The sequence below is a fragment of the Garra rufa genome, chromosome 14 (assembly GCF_049309525.1).
Source record: "Garra rufa chromosome 14, GarRuf1.0, whole genome shotgun sequence".
NCBI classification, from domain to species: Eukaryota; Metazoa; Chordata; class Actinopteri; order Cypriniformes; family Cyprinidae; genus Garra; species Garra rufa.
This window is the reverse complement of record NC_133374.1, coordinates 22,551,130-22,571,606: the sequence shown is the minus strand read 5'-3', so window position 1 is coordinate 22,571,606 and position 20,477 is coordinate 22,551,130. Positions and strand designations below refer to the sequence as shown.

At 36.8% G+C, this 20,477-nt stretch overlaps 1 protein-coding gene across 1 annotated transcript; it reads left to right on the top strand.

The window, feature by feature from the left end:
• The first annotated feature begins 278 nt into the window (after positions 1–278).
• ppp2r1bb (protein phosphatase 2, regulatory subunit A, beta b) lies at positions 279–19,259 on the top strand. The gene is made up of 15 exons (XM_073817623.1): positions 279–415; positions 1,031–1,121; positions 2,914–3,014; positions 4,595–4,827; positions 4,931–5,078; positions 5,607–5,762; positions 5,853–5,967; positions 6,064–6,134; positions 9,980–10,114; positions 11,246–11,419; positions 11,847–11,907; positions 16,401–16,555; positions 16,691–16,833; positions 18,081–18,172; positions 18,271–19,259. Exons 1-15 carry the CDS (start codon positions 338–340, stop codon positions 18,285–18,287), a joined length of 1,770 nt encoding a protein of 589 aa, XP_073673724.1. The 5' UTR covers positions 279–337; the 3' UTR covers positions 18,288–19,259.
• The last annotated feature ends 1,218 nt before the right edge of the window (positions 19,260–20,477 follow it).

The window sequence follows — 20,477 nt, the reverse complement described above, 5'->3', positions numbered from 1 at the left end:
TTTGTAAAGCACACACTGATTTCAAAATGTACGTTTGAGGTATGACTTTATGAAATACATGTTGTAAACAAGCTTTTACTCATAAATCCAAAACCTCTTTTCTAAACCCCCAAAATTTATATTACAGCTAATCAGATTTATATAATTTATATATTAAACCAATTTATCTTTGTATGCATTTTTTTCCTGCTATTTAATATGCATTAATTTTAATATATGCACATGTGGTGATGATTTGTAACTGGACTTTAAATTTGTTGGGTGTTTTCCCATCAGCCCGAGCGGCGAGCGGAAATAGAGCAGCACAACGCCTCTGCAGTGATCATCCAGGTCTAAAATGGCAGGAGCAGAGGGAGACGATTCGCTTTATCCCATCGCGGTTTTAATCGATGAACTGAGGAATGAAGATGTTCAGGTAGACATCAGTCTAAGAGAATCCGAGTTTGATTTATATGTATGAAAAAATTGGCGTTTGATTAGCATCTTCCATCATTGCCCGCTAACCGTGCAAGCGGTTCATTTACAAAAGAAATGGCGTTTTCTTCTCCTTACCATTTCCTTAATGTTCTCTCATGTAACGTTAGTTGTTTCCAGAAAATAAAAATATTGCTGTAATGATTTTTAAAAATGTTTATTTAAAGACATTATAAAATAAAGCATGTAGATAGAAGTTATATCCGGGCATAAAAAGCTTGAAATTGACCGGCTGATTCTCAGAAATGGTCCTGGCCTCATTTTGGGGTGTTACACTAGGATTCCAGTCATTTTGTAACTATCCAGGACAGTGGTCCTCGAACATGGTCCCACAGTTTGATGTCTTGTTTAGCTGACACACCCAGGTCAGGTCTTGAAGCCTCCATTAATGATGTGTGTTAAATTAATCAGAGGTGCTTAACTGTCCTCTAATGTCTGGATGAGAGCAGCTGACCTTGATTTTTATGCATGAACCATTGAAACACAACTGTACATGTAAAGCAGGGTTTGCATCCTTTTTTTGTGACCATTAATGAAATTCTGTGCATATCCTCAGTTGCGGTTGAACAGTATCAAGAAGTTGTCCACTATTGCTCTGGCACTGGGGGTGGAACGAACACGGACTGAGCTACTGCCATTTCTTACTGGTAAGAAGTCCGGCCATCTGTATTTCTAAAACCAATGAACTGTTCTAACAAATGAAAGGATCTTCGGTTTCGTTTGTTAATCATGGCTCACCAACATTTTATTTTTTTATGCTAGTAGGACTAGTAGTTTAGATTTTAATTTATTTTAATGTTGTTTTTTTTCCGTATTGAATAAAATTTATTATCAATTAAAAAAATATGTAGGGCAGGACTTGGTTCAGTCCACAGATTGCTGATTGTTTTGAGGCATATGCGAACGCAAGCTTGCAATTGATTGTACGAAATAGGCAGGGTTTAACTGGACAAATTTATTGAAGTAGTTCTTAATATGTGACAAAGTCATTTAATCAGAAGATTAAGACATTTTGATTCATTTTCAAAGCCAGAAAAAAAAAATGTATAAATCATTCACTTTTCACCGTTTTCCTGAACGTATAAGTCTTATCTGCCTCATAATGTAAAGATGCTTTACATTTCCGGTCTCTGGTGTTTCTAGTCAAATTAGTGCACATTTTTATAAGAAGTTATATCTAAAAGGTTTAAATTCAGTTGTTGTTTTTCTACCCCATTTTAACATGGATATCTATGGAGACAGAAACATGAGAGCATCTAAACAAAAGTTAGAATTTGTCATGGCTGCACTCATTGGTTTATCAGGAAAAAGGTGGATAAGATCAATAACATGCATTTGGAAAATAGATGAGGTGAATTTTCATTTCACGCAGACTTTTAGAATTATACAGCTGCAATGCAGAATGCAGAGACATTAGGCCCTGTGTAGGACCCTATGAAATTATTATTTAAAGCATGTTTAAATAATTGAAATCATGAAACTTACACAATTTAACAGCAATTTATTAAGTTTAACAAAAATGTCTTTTTTTAAGGCGCTATGAAATATGTTGTTTTTTTCTCAAATTTATTAAATTCATTAAATTATTCATTAAATTGTAATAATCAAAAGCTTCTCTAATTAAATAAATTTATAAGTAATTTTTTTTCCCAAAATGCTGTGTGGTGTATTTAGATTTTTTTGCAAAATAAATGTTGGTAAATAATTTTTCTGCTACATATGAATGGAAAAAAATAGTGTTTTAATAATAATTTAATAACAATTTTATTGGTAGTAGTACTATTATTACATCAAGTAATATGTTTCTGTCACAGTTTCTTTCTTTTTTTTTTTTTTTCAAAAGAAACTGTAAAATGCTCATGAAGTGACTCTCAGAGCATGCGTTTTCAGTATGTATGTAGTAACCTATACCACTCATCTGTGCCATTCATTCTCACAGACATGCAGAACATGAATGAACATGATTCATATTTAAATAGTATTTTTGCAGCTTAATATTCATAGACACTAGTCTATACTGCGTTTTGATTTAAGTGTACTGACCTACTTTTGATTTAATCATCCAAAATTTGGCAAATTCTGTGACATTCCACGTTATACAGTAAATTCTGTTTTTATGATTGGATTCTGCAGTTTCATCTGCATTTTCAGCATTGTGGAAAACCCAGGGCCCTTTTTAGGGAGTTTTTTTATTTTTATATACATGCAGTCCTTTGGTGTGTTAATTGGGTTTTATGTTTGTTTTTATGAAACTACTATTATGTCCAAAAATAACATGAAAAACTAATACATGGGAACTGAATTTTTTATATATTTTTTTGGTTTCTCGTAATGTTCATTGACCATTTGTTGTTCTTTCAAAGATCTTGGTCTGTTACACTCAGGTTAGTATTACTTACCTAAATATCAGTTAACTAACTGACTTCCCTTCATCTGCAGACACCATATATGATGAAGATGAAGTTCTTCTTGCCTTGGCTGAGCAGCTCGGGACCTTCACTGTACTGGTTGGAGGCCCAGAGTTTGTGCACTGTCTCTTGGTAAGTCATTAAACAACAGGAATTAGGTTACCTAATTAAAAATGACCAGATCAGATATTAAAGGGTTAGTTGACTTGTCATTAATTACTCACCCCCATGTCGTCCCTGACACGTTTAAGGCACAGAACGGCCCAGAGACTGACAGGGAAAAGAAAAAATTGTTGAAATAAAGTGGTTATTTATTTATTTATTTTTTGCACAAAAATGATCCTCGTAGTTTCAAAACATTACGGTTGATCCGCTGATGCCACTATTTTATTAATGTCCTTACTACCTTTCTGGGCCTTGAACGTGTTGCGTTTCTGTCTATGGATTGTCAGAAAGCCCTTGGATTTCATCAAAAATTTCTTAATTTGTGTTCTGAAGACGAATGAAGGTCTTTAGCCCCGGTCAGACTACACAATGTTTTTTGTCTAGGTCAGATTTTGACTCATAAAATCTTGTGTCGTGAACAAGATGTCAGACTACACTATTTTACCTGACCCATTTATCGCATGCCATCATTAATGACGTGCGTGCTGTCATCATACAGTGACTGTGCTATGAGCGTAAACTAACAATAGCTAGCCAACACCGTATTTTGCCGCTTTTCTTCGCTTTTAAATAGCTTGTGAATGCCCGTGCGCATTTTACTTTCGGTTTTGAATTAGCCGCAGTTCGTCAGTTGATTTAATGGACAAGAACAAAGCGGTATGACAAACTCACTTATATTAAACATAGAATGATTAATTTTTTTTAACAAAACGAATATAACAACACTATAGTATAGGCCTAATGCAAAATATAAAATAAGAATGTTGTCTTATGTTCTTCTGATGAGCTTCCAAAATAACACGATAAACGACAACAGTCAGGCCTTTCATATATATATAAGAAGGTGCTTTTGTATTTCGTGATGTGACTGTTGTTCGGTGGCCGCGTTCAGTTTCTAATTGTACTGTCTGTTCTCTAAATAAACTAAATGATTTTTATTAATATAAAACATCCCCGCAGTGGGATTCCGGTGGTAACATGCCTACTTTTACATAACATGGACACATGAAGATGACAGTATGGACTGTCAAAGAGAACTGAGGTAAAATAGTTTTTATTTGACCTTTTTTCACTCTGTCACGGTAGTCCCTCATCATAAATGCATCAGTATTGTCGATATAGCTTTACGAAAATTCCACATAGCAGGAACGATACCATTGTCTGTTTTTCGTTTCGGCTCGTTTGAAAGCATGTACGAAGGAGTTTTTGTGCTCCTTTTGGCCAGTGTCCTAGATGTGATGGAATTTGTCGTGTACGATGGAAAACAAATTAAACATGCTAGTCTTTCTGTGTCGACGTCGTGAAGCATCGCAGACATGCCGTGCACTGTGACACACTACATGAGACGAAACGGTCAAATCTTGCGTCGTAACGCCCATTGTCGTATACAAATCCCCACGACAAGCAGATCGTGGCAAAATCGAGTAATTAATGACAATTTTTTTTTTTTTTTTTTTTTAGTGACCTAGCCCTTTAACCATGTCTTTTCTAAAGTTTAGACACACCTCTCTATGTGTTTTCATCTTGCACTTCTTTTTCCTCCTCAGCCTCCTCTGGAGAGTTTGGCCACAGTGGAGGAAACGGTTGTGCGGGACAAGGCTGTGGAGTCTCTGCGTAAGATCTCTCAGGAACATTCCCCCGTAGACCTAGAGGTGCATTTTGTACCACTTGTGAAGCGCTTGGCCAGTGGGGACTGGTTCACTTCCCGAACGTCTGCTTGCGGACTGTTTAGTGTGTGCTACCCACGTGTGTCCAGTACTGTTAAAGCGGAAATCCGTCAGTAAGTTCAAATGATGACGTTGTTTTTAATGACATACGGTTTTGAAATAACCTTGGTCACTGCGGTCATGTTTAGTGTGGTAATGGTATGGTCGTCTTCACAGGCACTTCCGCACGCTTTGCTCGGATGACACTCCCATGGTGCGTCGTGCTGCCGCCTCTAAGCTAGGCGAGTTTGCGAAGGTTCTGGAGCTGGACTATGTTAAGAGTGACATCATTCCTCTCTTTACAGCGCTAGCATCTGATGAGCAGGTACACATTTGGATATAGAAAGACTGTTTATGGGGGCTATTGGTTGGTCAGTGATATTAAGCTTTTTTTAGTTTTGCTTTGGCTATGAATGGAAAAAAAAAAACGACAAATGTAAGTTATAATTAATGTTATAAGTATGAAATATTAATATAAATTATTAATAATAATTGGTATTAGATGTTGATCCAGTTTGTTCCGCTTGTTTTTTTTTTTTTGTTTTTTTTGTTTTTTTGTTTTTTATTAAATCATGTGCATATAGTTTCATGGCTGGTAAAAAATATCTATGACTGTTGAATCTTCTGAGGTCACCAGCAATTGGCAGGTCTGTTTTTAAAAGAATTAAAAAAATTTTTTATCTTTGTACCTGGAAAATGTAAAATAATGGTAATAAAGAAGTTTTGAAACGAACATTAATATAAAAATTACACTTCTAAGACCTTGGCACATATTTAGAACTTTATATCAAGATTTTTATTTCTGAGGGCTTTCTTATTAGTCATTGATCCAGACATTGACTTTTCTCTGCAGGACTCTGTGCGTCTCTTGGCGGTGGAAGCTGGCGTCAGCATTGCTACTCTGCTTCCACAGGAAGACTTGGAGGCTCTGGTCATGCCCACTTTACGTCAGGCTGCTGAGGACAAGTCCTGGAGGGTGCGCTACATGGTGGCAGACAAGTTCTCAGAAGTGGGTACTTATGAAACGCATATTTGGCCGCTATCCACGTCGCCTCTGAGGCTCTGAAACAACTCTGCTTGTTTTTCTGTTTGTATAAAGTTGCAAAAAGCAGTTGGCCCAGAGATCACCAAGAACGATCTGGTCCCGGCGTTCCAGAACTTGCTGAAAGACTGCGAGGCAGAGGTCCGAGCCGCCGCTGCCAACAAGGTGAAAGGTGAGGTGTCCCACTGCCAGCCTCCCAAAGTCTGATGTCTCTATGAAAACAGCCACACAACAACACCCTTATCCCATGGCCTGTTTATCTCTGCAGTGTTCTGTGAAAATTTGCCTGAAGACAGCAGGGAGACCATCATCATGACTCATATTCTGCCATGCGTCAAGGTACACATTTTAATCTCGCCCACTTGTTTATGAAGTTGCGTGTGGCTCAACAGTTATGCCGCACCGTGCCGGCCAACTTCTCAGGAGGGGGTACTTCGAAAACTCAAGCTTGTTTTTTGATAATGTGATATCATATCTGGGAAGGTATCCAGGTTGTCTCTGCAAGAGATCTTGCAGCAGGTCTGCTTGTTTTTGTGTTATTTTGGGGGTGTTTACATTTTCGACATAAACAAGTGGTAGCTTTATGACAGAACAATTGTTTCATACACATGCAGTAATCTAGCTCATATGTCAAACATGTATAAATATATGCAGACTGAGGTTTATGCCTCATCTGTACAGATTATCGGAGTTGACTATATATTTAGGACGTCATCAGCAGGTGAGTTCATTTAGCTTGTTGTTGAACTGTCTGTCCTTTCTGAAGTGATCAGCAGCAGGGGTCACTGTTGTCTGTTACACTCGTAAGTGATCGCATGTCAGCTGTCTGCGTCTAGGTTTACTGTAGCATCAGCCTGGGATTAAAATCTATTATTTTTATTTCCTGGTGTATGCTTGTGACTGACTACATAATGGTTCTAGAGGAAATGATTTCCATTTTATATTAAGAGTTTAGTCCAGTTTTATTGTATACAGCCTGAGTTTGCCTTCATCGTAACCATGAAAAGTCTAAAAGATGTAACAAAAAATATTTTAATATTATGTAGAATATGTAAGAAATGAATCTGAATTGGTTTAAAAAATATTCATGATCATATATGAATTATTTTTGATTTCCAGAAGTCTTCATTAGGTGTATTTATTAGCCATTTAGCCATTAGTAGTTAAAGGGATAGTTCACCCAAAAATTAACTCGCCTTCATGTCATTTCAAACCTACAAGACCTTTGTTTATCTTCAGAACACAAATTAAGATATTTTCATGAAATCTGAGAGCTTTCTGACCCTGCATAGACAGCAACACAACTGACACGTTCAAGGCCCAGAAAGGTAGTAAGGAAATCGTTCAAATAGTACATGTGGCATCAGTGGTTCAACTATTGTTATGAAGCTGTAAAAAAATTTTGTGCAGGGGTAATTGCAACACTTTGGTTTTTGGAAAACTGTTTAGAACATATTTAGCCTAAAAATTTCTTGGACGTGCAGTTTAAAGGGATAGTTTACCCAAAAATTAATTTTTTGTCATTACTTACCATCATGTCGTTTCAAACCCGTAAGACTGTTTATCTTTGAAACACAAATTAAGATATTTTTGATGAAATCAGAGAGCTTTCTGACTGAAATAGAAGAAATTGTTGAATAAAGTCATTATTTTTGTTTTCTTTGTGCACAAAAAGTATTCTTGTAGCTTCATAACATTGCGGTTGAACCACTGATGTCACATGGACTATTTTAATGATGTCCTTACCACCTTTCTGGGCCTTGAACTTGTCAGTTGTGTTGCTGTCTATGCAGGGTCAGAAATCTCTCAGATTTTGTGAACAATATCTTAATTTGTGTTCTGAATATGAACAAAGGTCTTATGGGTTTGGAACGGCATGAGGGAAAATCCTAAAGATTTAGGCATCCTAAATGTATGACTTCCTTCTTTCAGACGAATACAATTGTGAGTTATATTAAAAATTATCCTGGCACTTCCAAGCTTTACAATGGCATAGGTGGGTGTTTCACTTAAGGAGTCCAATAAATGCATGCAACTTTAATAAAAAATGTCTCTGGGGGAGTAAATAAAGGCCTCCTGTAGTGAATTGATGCATTTATGTAAGAAAAATATCCACATTTAAAATGTAAGAATCACTTTAATCTATCTTCCGCCAATTGGTCATACCCGGAAGCAGCTCCAGGCGGATGACGTAATACTTTGGCAATGCGCTTGCACCGCGCAAAGGTGACGAAGGTGAACGTGCCATAGCGAGATCAGTGACGAATTAGAAGTTCAAAACGGGAATTTGTAAAGAAAAATGTTGGAGGATTTTGATGTAAACTAAGAGGAGACCGATTTTCCTTTTTTAGATTAAAGAAACTTTGCTTCCTTTGCTCCTGTAAACAAATCCTACGACATCTGCCAGCAGCGCAAGCTAGATTAAAGTGATTTTTACGTTTTAAATGCAGATATTTTTCTTACAAAAATGCATTGATTTGCTACAGAAGGCCTTTATTCATCCCCCCCGGATCCGTGTGAAGGATGGGTGCACTTTATTGAACGTGTTTTGGAATGATGAAGAGAAACACTCATCTATGCAATTCTAAAGCTTGGAAATGCCAGGATAATTTTTTATATAACTCCGATTGGCTTCGTCTAAAACAAGGAAGTCATATACACCTAGGATGCATGGAGGTTGAGTAAATAATGAGCTAATTTGAATTTTTGGGTAAACTATTCCTTTAACTTTCCGTTTATAGTCATTGTCTTATGAAAATGGGATTTGAGACTAGTGAATGGTTCAGGACAAGCTTCTCTTTTACTGATTTGGATTACAAAGAACAGTGGATTAGCCTTCGGTGTGTCTGCTTGAGCTTCACAAGGCGTTCTTTGCTCATGAGTGGCCTGAGAGTCTCATGACCTGATGTTTGATATCTGTTAATAAGCTCATGTAAGCGGATAGTTCCTCACAGATACAAACAGCTTTCTGCTTACTTTGTCAGCAGATGTGATCGGCAATTAGCCTATACATACAAGCTGTTGGCAAAAACATCAGATCAAAGATAATGTGGGATTTCAGACCCTCTGCAGCGTTTTACAAGCAAATAAATGTCCAGGTTTTCAGGCTTAAATGGATCTCACCTCCTTCACTGTGATGCTGCCTTTCTTCAAAGACCCCAGTAATGGGGGTGAGAATGGTTAAGACACCTAATGAATTGGTTTAGTCATGAGCTGATTCCGAACAATTCTAGTTACGTTTGGGTTTTTTTGGTTTTTTTCCCCAACAATAGCATAGGTGAGTGTTTTGGGTGGCTTGTTGCTGCATTGTTTATAAATCAGACAGAATTAATCATCTATCTCACACACACAGAGTACTTTGCACAAGTCCTATAAAAAAATCTCTCTGTCTCATTAATATACCCGAAAATTCTTCATACAGTGGCCTACCAGTAAAATTGATAAAGATTGAGCACCAAAAATTATTCAGACACTTTGACCTGACCATGTTTTGCTCATGTGTTTTTCTTTAATTGCTAATGGGACCTTTTTACTACACAGACGTAATAAAATTGAGCATTGCTTGGTAATTGGTCAACGAAGTATTGAAACTTATGTACATTATTGCTATACTAACTGTTATCTGAATTTTTGGTTGATTGGAATCCATTACATACCTTTCAATCCAAGTTATCTGACATTATCAAGCTTAATTTGTTCTAACTCTGAGTTCTTGTCATATTTTATTACCATTTTCTAAACCATAGCGAAAAACTGTGATAATGTGAGAAATGTGTCTAAATAAATTTTGGTTTGACTGTACACGTATGTGTGTGTATTTATATACATGTAAATGTACACATTGCACACATTATGTAAACAAGCTTTTATTTTAAATGGGATTAATCAGTTTAACAGCACTGAATAATAATAACAATAGTCAAATTGTTAATGATAATACCGACAATAAATGTTCTATTGTTGTTTTGCTGCTAAGAATAACAAAAACAGTAAAATAGTAGTAGTTATAACAATAATACTGACAACTACTATAACAAGCTTTAATTTATATTTATTTAAATATTTGTTGTAGTATATTAATTTATTTTCCTCTATACTACAGTCACCTTGTCTCTAATTACAGCTACTTGTAGAAGAATAGCTTGATTTCAAAGCCCTCAAGCCTCCTTCTCTTCCCTTAACAGGAGCTGGTGTCTGACACAAACCAGCATGTGAAGTCTGCCCTGGCGTCTGTCATCATGGGTCTCTCTACCATCTTGGGCAAGGACAACACCGTAGAACATCTGTTGCCTCTTTTCCTCGTCCAGCTGAAGGACGAGGTAACCCACCTGGAGCTCAGCCCAGTCTCTCATCTGTCTGTCTCCCTTTGTCTTGTGGTCAAATCTATCTGATTGTACTAGAGCAGAGACACAGCTGTTCATTTTCCAGGTCTGATAGGTCACCTTGTGCTGGGCTTAAGGGCTGTTTGCTAAATTGTCTTCTCTAAAGTCTTTGATGTTCCTTTGATTAGGCTCTTGTCCATGGCCACTCTCTGAGACATATTAGCCTTTAGATTGTAGTAATAAACTCTGAGTCTGTTTTTAAATGAAGTTGATCTTTGGCCTCAGCTTTCATCAAGCCCATGCCAAAACCGAAACCCATCCAGACTTTTTTTTTCTCTCCAGTGTTTGTGTTCCCTTCTGTTTTATTGGACTCCTCTTGATTGTCAAACACACGATTGAAAATGTTAAGAGCTGGATTCTGTGAATTCTGTCCTGAAGTGTATTTCCATTGGCTGCTTATTCGTCCGGCTCTGTTTGACTAACAAACTTTGTTGTTTGGATTTTAGTCAGTCATCACCAAAGTGCACTTGCTCAAGCAAGTCATCAAATATTTGGCAGCGTATATGCGTGCGCTGTAACAATATCACATGAGTGTGGCGTCCTCCTGGAGCCATTTAAGGGAAATATACAAGATGGAGACCTTTTGTTTAATTATACAGACTTTAAAGCCACAAAAAAAAATCAATGACCATGTTTACTTTCTTTAAAGGGGACATTGGATGTCTATTCTCAGAAGTTGGTTCAATTCTTTAGGGTCTTTATGGAATGCCTCCAACATACTTTGGTTAAAATTCCTCAGTGGTCATGTAAAACAGTACCCTTTGTACCTTTTCAAAAACAGCACTGTTCACCGTGAGCTGTTTCGGTGTATGTCTCTTTAAATGATAAAGAAACACTTGATAATTGAGATTTTTTGGGGGGGTTTTTTTTTTTTTTCATCTGTTGAAACTTTGTTAATAAGGAATAAAGTGTGTGTGTGTGTATATGTTAATACACAATACATAATATAATGTATATGTGATTTTACATCTAAATGTTTTATTTTCCTTTAGTTTACTGGTATGCATCTGATCAAAAAAGTATTTAAAAATATAATATCTTTTTAGTAATTTTTGTATTTTTCTGTAGTGTCCTGAGGTGCGTCTGAACATCATCTCTAATCTGGACTGTGTGAATGAGGTGATTGGGATTCGGCAGCTGTCTCAGTCTTTGCTTCCAGCTATTGTAGAGCTGGCTGAGGATGCCAAGTGGAGAGTTCGACTGGCCATCATTGAGTACATGCCTTTGCTGGCTGGCCAACTGGTAAGTCTGTGCTCCGCTCCAGATCGATTGGTTGTATCTGGACAGAAAAGGATAGTTCACTCAAGACTCACCCTCATGTTGTCCCAAAACCTTATGAGTTTCTTTCTTTTGTTGAACGCGCAAGATATTTTGGAGAATGTTGGTAACCAAACGGCTGATGATCACCAATGACTTCTGTAGTATGTTTTTCCATACTATGGTAGTCTCAATGCTACCATCAACTGTTTGGTACCAACATTCTTTAAAATATCATCTTTAGTGCTCAACAGAAGAAAGAAACTTATACGGGTTTGGAGCATCATGAGGGTAACTATCCAATGAAGCTCCAAAACGTCCAGACTGATTTGGAAATGCATGGGAATGGAAAAACAGGTGAATTAATCCATTAACTGTATGTATTGTAACTATATTTCAACTTTATTTCTAGGGTGTGGAGTTCTTCGATGAGAAGTTGAATTCCCTGTGCATGGCATGGCTCATTGATCACGGTAGGTTTTCTAAGGCTTCTCCTGAGTTGCCATAAGAAAAGCAGATGTATTGAGTTATTGACAACAATAAACCAGAACCTTTAAACTGTATAAGTTCAAGCAGATGCATTTGCTTACATTTGAAAATGGCACAGCCAAGACATGCAAGCAGTTCTCTCAGCCTCTCTTCATTTCTTCTACTACTTCAAAAGTAAAAAGAGAAACACGCATGCGTCTCTAGACATTTCTGCCATCACCAATTACAGGAGTCTGATAAGATTCTAGCACTCTACATCTCTCATTTTCTTCTCTCATTTTTACCTCCCTGTGTCCTTCTGTATTCAATAGTGTTTTTTTTTTAAGTTAAAAAGTGAACTTAACCTTTAACAAGGTAAAGTGCGTAAATATCTAAGTCTAAATCCACGTCCAATTCCAAATAAGTGCAATCTCTAAATACAAGTCTTAGACTGCAAATTCTAATTATTTGAGTTTATACAACAGTTCGACAACGCAAGTGTGTAAATGCATAAACAACAATTTTCTTTTGTGCAGAACTACTTCCATCCACTATAGATTCAAATCTCAGTTTAATAGCTGAACCCAAGCTTCTGTTACTATTTCAAAAACGCTACTTTAGAACTAGTAACTAGGGAATGTTGAGTTGATTCATTAAAAGCTAATTGTATTACTGTATTAAAAGCTCACTGTATAATGTAGAGTACAGGGCTGACTCCTAATAGTGGACTAACCGTTAGTCAATGAGAAGAGGCTTGGTCGACCAAAATTTTATTAGTCGCTTAGTCGTAGAAGAAAAAATCCACAGGAAGTTGCGAAGTCGCACAGTCTATGATGGACAGATCGTTAACGGCTGGTCTATGTGGTAATATAGTACATTGGGCAGGACATCCAAACACGCACCTATCATTCATTGATCTCAAATACGGCTTTTGTTTTTCTTGGCAACTTAACATGGCTGCTCAATCTAATATTAACCTAGAGTAATGTGCACTATTGAAGTGTCTGTGCGTAGTGTGGAAGCTGAATAGTAGCACGCTTGCGGCTTAAAATGCTCATTTTTGGTCATACAGATAGACAAAGTTATACATCTTTCGAATCTGTAAAAAATCTACGTTTATTTGTGTGCACTCAGAATTTCAACAATGTTGTGCTTTTGTCAAATATTTAAAGCAAACGGGATGGTCTTTCTGCCGTCTCAGTCTCTTTGAACTTAAGCGTGAAACTTCGAAACTCCGTGTATAGCCTACTTGCCTTACAGACATGAAAAATCTATCTATACAGAGCGTAATGTCTACCTTCAAATGAAACAGTTCAACTGGAAAACAAATATTCTGTAATCCACATTAAACACGCATACAGACACATCGCTGCTGCGGAGATGACGAGTCTTTGTCACTGACTTCATCTCTTAAACTGAAAACAAAGAAAGCACTAGTTTATCAAATTATTAAATCGGTAATGAAGCCTCCTTGCTGTTTTTCCCTGACACATTCATCATAATTATATCTGCCGGTAAGCTTTGTGTGTGTTTGAGTGCTTTTTAGGCTATGTAGGCAATTAAAGGCTTAATAAACGTTCAACAAATGGTTGACTAATGCTTAAAATGAATGACTACTAGTCAACCAGAAACATCTTTAGTCGAGGGCAGCCCTAGTAGAGCATTATGAGAGAGAGAGAGATGATTTACCTGCATCTGATACAGCATTAATTCTTCAGCTCAGTCTCATATTCACAATAAAACAGTTTAAATGTCTGCTGGGAAAGCAATATCTTTGTCGTGCTATCCTTTCATCTGTTAAGGGTCATTTCCGATGACAGCGCTGCTCAGTGCATTTGTTGGCTGCGTCTAAAAAAATAACTTCCTTGTTTACAACCCACGTTTCACTCTTTCAAAATAAAAGTATTTACTGCTGATTTTCTCAAAGTAGTAGTATTTATTGACTATTTAAGAAACAGCAACAGTCATCATAAAAGTTGTCAAAAGTAAAAAGGCAGTTTTCTGATATAGCATTAAATTTACATAAAATATAGCTATTTTGCTCTCAGCCCAAACGATTTGCACTGAAACAAATAATAGGTTAATAAAAACAAAGACGCCCTCAAGCTCCAAAATCACATCTCCAAAATCATTGAAGCAACTTTTCAAGTATAGACGTAATCTTTATTAACAGACTGCATATTTGAAGTCTAAACAAGTATGTATATAAAACTACATTCCATAATACAAAAACAGTATTTATGAAATTGTGGATTTGTGTCTTTCTAATATTCAGCTTCGTACAGGCACCACTTTTGTAGAATGGATAAGACTTTTAAACTGCCTGCTGATCTTGCTTTTGATTGGCGTGTCGGTGGTAATGAATGTTTCAGATTGATGAGCCTCTTAGTAAATCTTCAATTTAATGGTTGTCAGAACGGTTATGATCTCACTTTTAGAACCGTGCGCTGAGTGCATCCAGCTGTTGAGGTGTTTTGCACGGTGATTTTCAGCAAGGATCTCGTCCGTGCACACACACAGACGCGCAATTACACTCTGACACAGTTGTAGACAAAGGGCCAGATGGGTTACATCACTGGAATGTTCTTGTATATCCTGTGCTGCTGGGCCAGTGCTGTCCTCTTACATAAGAGCTGAGAGCCGAAGCGGCGCTGTGCTCGGCTGTCTGTCATGTGTAAATGTGAACTCCTCTTTCTGACAAATGCACACAGGCACATCTGCAAGAGGTACACTGTGTCAAATGGATTTGTCTCATTTTATGTGTGTTTTGTAATCGCCATTTAAAGCTCGACCTACTTCATGAAACTGCTCATCACATTTTGGCTGATGTGCTGTGAATTTTTTTTTTTTTTTTTATTATTATTTTTTTCCCGTAAGCTCTGTGAAGACTATGGATGGGTTTTGTTTTGGATTTTAAACTCTAAATAGGATTGTTTCAGGCAAATTCACAGTCTTTTGATAAATGGGGTTATGTCATCGTCAGGCTGATTTGAAAAGAGCCGCCCGTCTGATGTTTAGCAGATTTGTGATGGACAATTTCACAGGATGTTTGTAGATCTCTTCCCAGAATGAAGGTTAAATGGCTTGATTGTGATCTATTTCGAGTTATTGTGAAGTCAGGTGGAATGTAATCTGTGGAGGTAATGCTGAGCACCAAAACAATGTTGATTAACCCGGCTTGGGTCCAACTCTCATGCCAGAAATCTTATCAAACAAACCGAAAGCTGAATCTAGCAAAGTAAATATTACAAAACAAGTGCATAATTCACATGAAGTCATCTTTTTTTTTTTTAGAAGAAAAAGAAAGTGGAATTGTGGACTTCTGTTGGATACAGAGGGTGGTGTAGGGTAGTGGATAAAAAAAATCTGGACTGGTAAATAGAAGATTCTAGTGTTTGAATTACTCTTGTGTCTTTAAATGGAGATGTAAGGTGTAAATGTGTGTTTGTTTTGTTTTGTTTTGTTTTTTTTTTATTTTTTTTTATACATTGCTTCTGATTTATTTTATTCTTTTATTAATTTTCATTTGCTTTTCAAGTCTCTGCTCGCCAAGCCTGCATTTATTTGATCCAAAGTGCAGCAAAAACAGTACAATTTTGAAATATTTTTACTATTTAAAAGGACTGTTTTCTATTTGGATATATTTGAAAATGTAATTTATTTCTGGGGTTTCAAAGCTGAATTTTTGCATCATTACTACAGTCACAGGATCTTTCAGAAATCATTGTAATATTCTGATTTGCTGCTTAAAAACATTTGTTGAAAACAGCTGAGTGGAATTTTTTCAGGTTTCTTTGATAAATAGAAAGTTCAGATGAACAGCATTTATCTAAAATATAAATCTTTTGTAACATTATAAACGTCTTAATCATCACTTTTGATCAATTTAAAGCATCCTTGCGAAATAAAAGTATTACTGTATAAATATTAAGTGTTTCTTAAACCCCAAATCAGCATATTAGAATGGTTTTTGAAGGATCATGTGACACTGAAGACTGGAGTAATGCTGAAAATTTAGCTTTGATCACAGGAATAAATTAAATTTTTTAAATATATTAAAATAGTTCTTTTAAATGGTAAATGATAAAGAAACTTTACTGTTTTTGCTGTACTTTGGATCAATAAATACAGGCTTGTTGAGCAGAAGAGACTTCTTTAAAAAAGCATTTTAAAATCTTGACTGGTAGTGGTAGTGTACATGTTCTTTTAATGTTTTATTTTTAGTTTATTCATTTATGTAAATGGAATCGGGAAAGGTCCTTAAGCCAGGATTCAAACTCATGCCGCCCGTAGTGCAACGATGCTGTTTGTTGACTTATTGCCCACAAGGCCTACTGTGATACTGAACAGTCTATGTCTTCAAGTTGTATGACAGTGGACTGTAAATCTGATGGTGTACACTTAAACTATTTTTGATCACATGTATCTAAAGCTCAGTGCCCCACAAATTTCATGTTAGCACATGAGTTAACATTAGCATATTTGCCTTGTTCTGCAGTTTTTGCCATCCGAGAGGCTGCCACCGGCAATCTCATGAGGCTGGTGGAGAAGTTTGGAGCAGAATGGGCCCAGAACACCATTGTGCCCAAAGTCTTAGGCATGGCTAATGATTCCAACTACCTGCACAGGATGACCACTCTCTTCTGCATCAATGTAAGTCTGGATGCCCTGGCTGGTGCCTGTTTCCTAAACCTAAACGTTCTCTCAGTTGAAAGTTATTTCATCAGTATCTAGTGTCACAGAATGGCAACAACTGCAAGCCTTTCTTTTTGCTTTGTTTTTGGTCAGGCTCTGTCTGAAGCATGTGGACAGGAAATCACCACCAAGCACATGTTGCCTGTAGTCCTCAAGATGTCCACTGATCAGGTGGCCAATGTCCGCTTCAATGTGGCCAGGAGCTTACAGAAGATCGGACCAGTTCTGGAAAGCAGGTATGTTTTTATAATAGCCGTCCTGTACTCTATTGTTCTTGATGGTGTAAGCTGACAAACCAGCGATAGTAACTAGGGATGTAACAATATCAAAATCTCACAATGCGATGATTATCTCAATTATATGTCCAAGATACAAAATGTATTGCTGTAAGTTAAAAAAAAAAAAGGACTGGAAAAAATGAGAAATGTGTACATTTTAAAGTTAAATTCTTCTATCTAAAGCACATTAAGAGTTCAAAATTAAGAGCTCCAACCCATGTTTTTAACTAAGAAAACTTAAACGATTAGTTCACTTCCAGAACAAAAATGTACAGATAATTTACTCACCCCTTTGTCATCCATTTAGTCTTTCTTTCTTCAGTCGTCAAGAAATTGTTTCTTGAAGGAAATATTTCAGGATTTCTTTCTTTCTATATAGTGGAATTCTATGGTGCCCCAGAGTTTGAACTTCCAAAATGCAGGTTAAATGCAGCTTCAAAGGGCTCTAAACAATCCCAGCCGAGGAAGAAGGGTCTCGTCTAGCAAAATGATTGGTCATTTTCAAAACAAATTGATCATTTTTATACTTTTTAGCCTCATGCTTGTCTTGTCTTGTAATCTGGGTCAATACAGTTGGGGTATGTTGAAAAACATCTTGCTTTCTTCTTCAACTTCAAAATTGTCCTATTGCTTTAATTTTGATGGAAACAGCAGTAGATTTTTTATTTTGCCAGAAAACTACAGCTCCAGTGAAAACAAGCTTAAAACGTGTCTCACTACAAATCTAGTGAAATGCTGTAATCATGGGCCACAAAAAAAAGCATAACTGGTGGCTGTTGTGTTTCTAAATGCATGCTTATCTCACAGCACATGCAATAAACAAGTTCACTGCATTCACTGTAAACTGAGCCATTCTGAGGTACAAAAAACACCGGATCACGAGCTGATCGCCTGAATGAAGTGTGTGCTTTGCTTTGAAATGCGCAACAAAAGCTGACTTGATGAAGGGATTAAGCCATATTGTGCTTTCGGGTTTTAGTTCGTTGTGTGCCAAAGCATAATGGCCCAAAACACAACTTTAAAGACCTTATATGTTAGAACAATAAGTTTAAATGCATTTAAAAACTAAATTTTTTTTGTCCAGAAGACCTGTTATTTCATTCCATCTTATGACCACGATAATATCAAGACAGTTTTGCTATAGTGACACTATGATATTAAGAATACATTACATCCCTAATACTAACAAAAATTGTATGCAACAGTGCTTTGCAGACTGAGGTTAAACCAGTCCTGGAGAAACTATCTACAGACCAAGATATGGATGTGAAGTACTTTGCTCTAGAGGCTTTAAGTGGTACGTATCCCTTTATCTCTTGTACCTCCCAACATTAAATCTTCTCAGAAACATGGTTTCATTCTCCTCTATACTGTTTTTTTTCAATCTCTCCATAGTTCTTGCCTTGGCTTGACTGACTTCTCCACATCCAGTGAAAAACTGACGACAACACAAGACCTGTTGCATTATATTTATTATTCGTTTTGAATGATTAAGTGTCGTCGTGTTTTTGTTTACTCTCAAAGATATTGAATGATCAAAGGATGGACTGTCTCTATCGGTCAAGTTTTACCTCAAAACACCGTTAAGCTCTGCATGCTTGTACAATTTATGCAAACATCACCCCATGAGCCATTCTAGTGCGATCGTATCGTAATCGGTACATGCCTGCTTCAGCATGCCATTTGCTTTTCTTAGACCGGAGCTCATCCTGCCAGTAGCAGATGGTGCGAAATGCCTGTTTATTTGCTTTAGTAGATTTGCTAGCACACAGCACATTGTTTACATGTGTTCCCTCTCCAGAGGGGGAAAAAAAAAAATCTCATGTGCTCACACGGTTTAACCACAGAGTCCTTCGTGTGCACAGGGCAGATAGTGTTCTGAGCACACAGTCTGTCTAGAAGTTTGCTTTACGCAATGAAGTCACACCTTTATCATGAGCTTTTTCCATCTAGGGACCGTATAATTTAATCAGTTGTGCTGTAACACGGGATACACGTATGAAACGACATCAATTCACACAGTTTTGCCTGCATTTTTGCGCTCTTTTGGTCCTGAATAGCCTCCTTTATAAACTTGTATTGAACTTTTGTGCCAATGAAATCTAGTTATAGTAACGTTTATCATTTTGTAAGTTTTTCAGTACACATTTTTCTCTTTATGTGGAAGGTATGTTATCATTGGGCTGGTCCATGGAGGAATATTGTCTTTGGTGGGACGTAATTCAGCAATATTCATTGTACAAACAACTTGCACCTATTGCATTGTGAGGAAACCCTTTGTTCATGCTCAATATCATGAGAACTTGTAGTTTTGGTTTAGTTTTTTAACTCCTTCGGGAAATCGGTGTACTTTTGGGATTAAATAAAGTAATTTGAACTACGTATCTGGCAGTTGTCTTCCTTTGACGTACACTCGCAGACTAATCGTTGCATAATTCTAAGTGGAGCAGGGTGTGCGTCACACCTGTTATATATCACCGCTAAGAGTTTGTCATCCTATATGAATTTTAAAGATTAATGTGGAATCAGGTTTTTGGTCTCCTGATGAACCGTTTTCTACAGTTACCTGGATAGTGATCTTATCAACAGCGTTGGATTGCGTGTTTTCGTCACTGAATTTGGCAGGAACTAGTGGCGCTGCACTCTCGCACTTCTAAGTATCAAATGTCTTATTTAAGCAGAATTGCTTCAAAGGCTGTAAAAACTTTTACTCTTTAGTGAGGGTAGAGAACTTGCCCTGTATCATTTGAATTTGGACCCTTACAATTCTTGAGGCATGTAGTCATAGATCAGGCTGACTTTAGCTCAGTGGTTTGCATGGGTATTTAATACAGTCTCATTACCTGAACCTAAATGTGGAGACAATGGACCATTAGCGAGCTGTCTAAACCTCAATTTAATGTCTTTAGCAATTACTCTTTTAAATGGTCGTGTAGTATATGATGGAGCAGAACTAAAAGTGATGTGGACCTCTGTCTTGAAGAAAACGGATGTTCAAGTAACAACTTCTATTCAGGGTTTGAACAAGGTGCTTAAATTGTTTGAAGTACTGCTAGAATTATTAAAAAGACAGTGTATCTATGAAATAAGTGTTTAATTTTTGCAATAAGCACCTCTTTTCACACAAAATGTAATAATTCAAACACTATTCTTTTTTCGTTTGCTTATTTCAGTTCTTAAAACTAGCAAGTCAAGCATCGTTTAAACATGGTTGAAGAAGCAAAATGAGGAATAGATTAACTGAATCAATTGAGTGAGTCATTTACACTGGAACCACTCTGATTCAAACTCGTGACTTCGATCATTCATTTCAAGCGGTTCATTAGCAAAAACCAGGTCAACTAAAAGAGCCATTCATTTTTGAATTTCGACATTACTTGCAATGATTTTAAAAGCATGTATAGTTATGGGTGAAACTGAGCTTTTTGAAGTTAAACCATTGCGCCGCAAATAGATTCACTGTTTCAAAGCACTCCGATCGGATTTTGTATCTCAAACTATTTGATTCAGATCGGGCCTTCAAATCGCGTATTGTGAATCATTTGATTTAAATCTGAACTTTGCGTATCGCAAATCATTTAATTTAGATCGGGACTTCAAAT

Bases quoted from the DNA above. Each gene is read 5' to 3' on its own strand.
- ppp2r1bb (XM_073817623.1), top strand. From the start codon at position 338: ATGGCAGGAGCAGAGGGAGACGATTCGCTTTATCCCATCGCGGTTTTA. The intron at 4,828-4,930 runs GTAAGTTCAAAT...TCGTCTTCACAG, and splicing joins GTTAAAGCGGAAATCCGTCA to GCACTTCCGCACGCTTTGCT. The intron at 10,115-11,245 runs GTAACCCACCTG...ATTTTTCTGTAG, and splicing joins TCGTCCAGCTGAAGGACGAG to TGTCCTGAGGTGCGTCTGAA.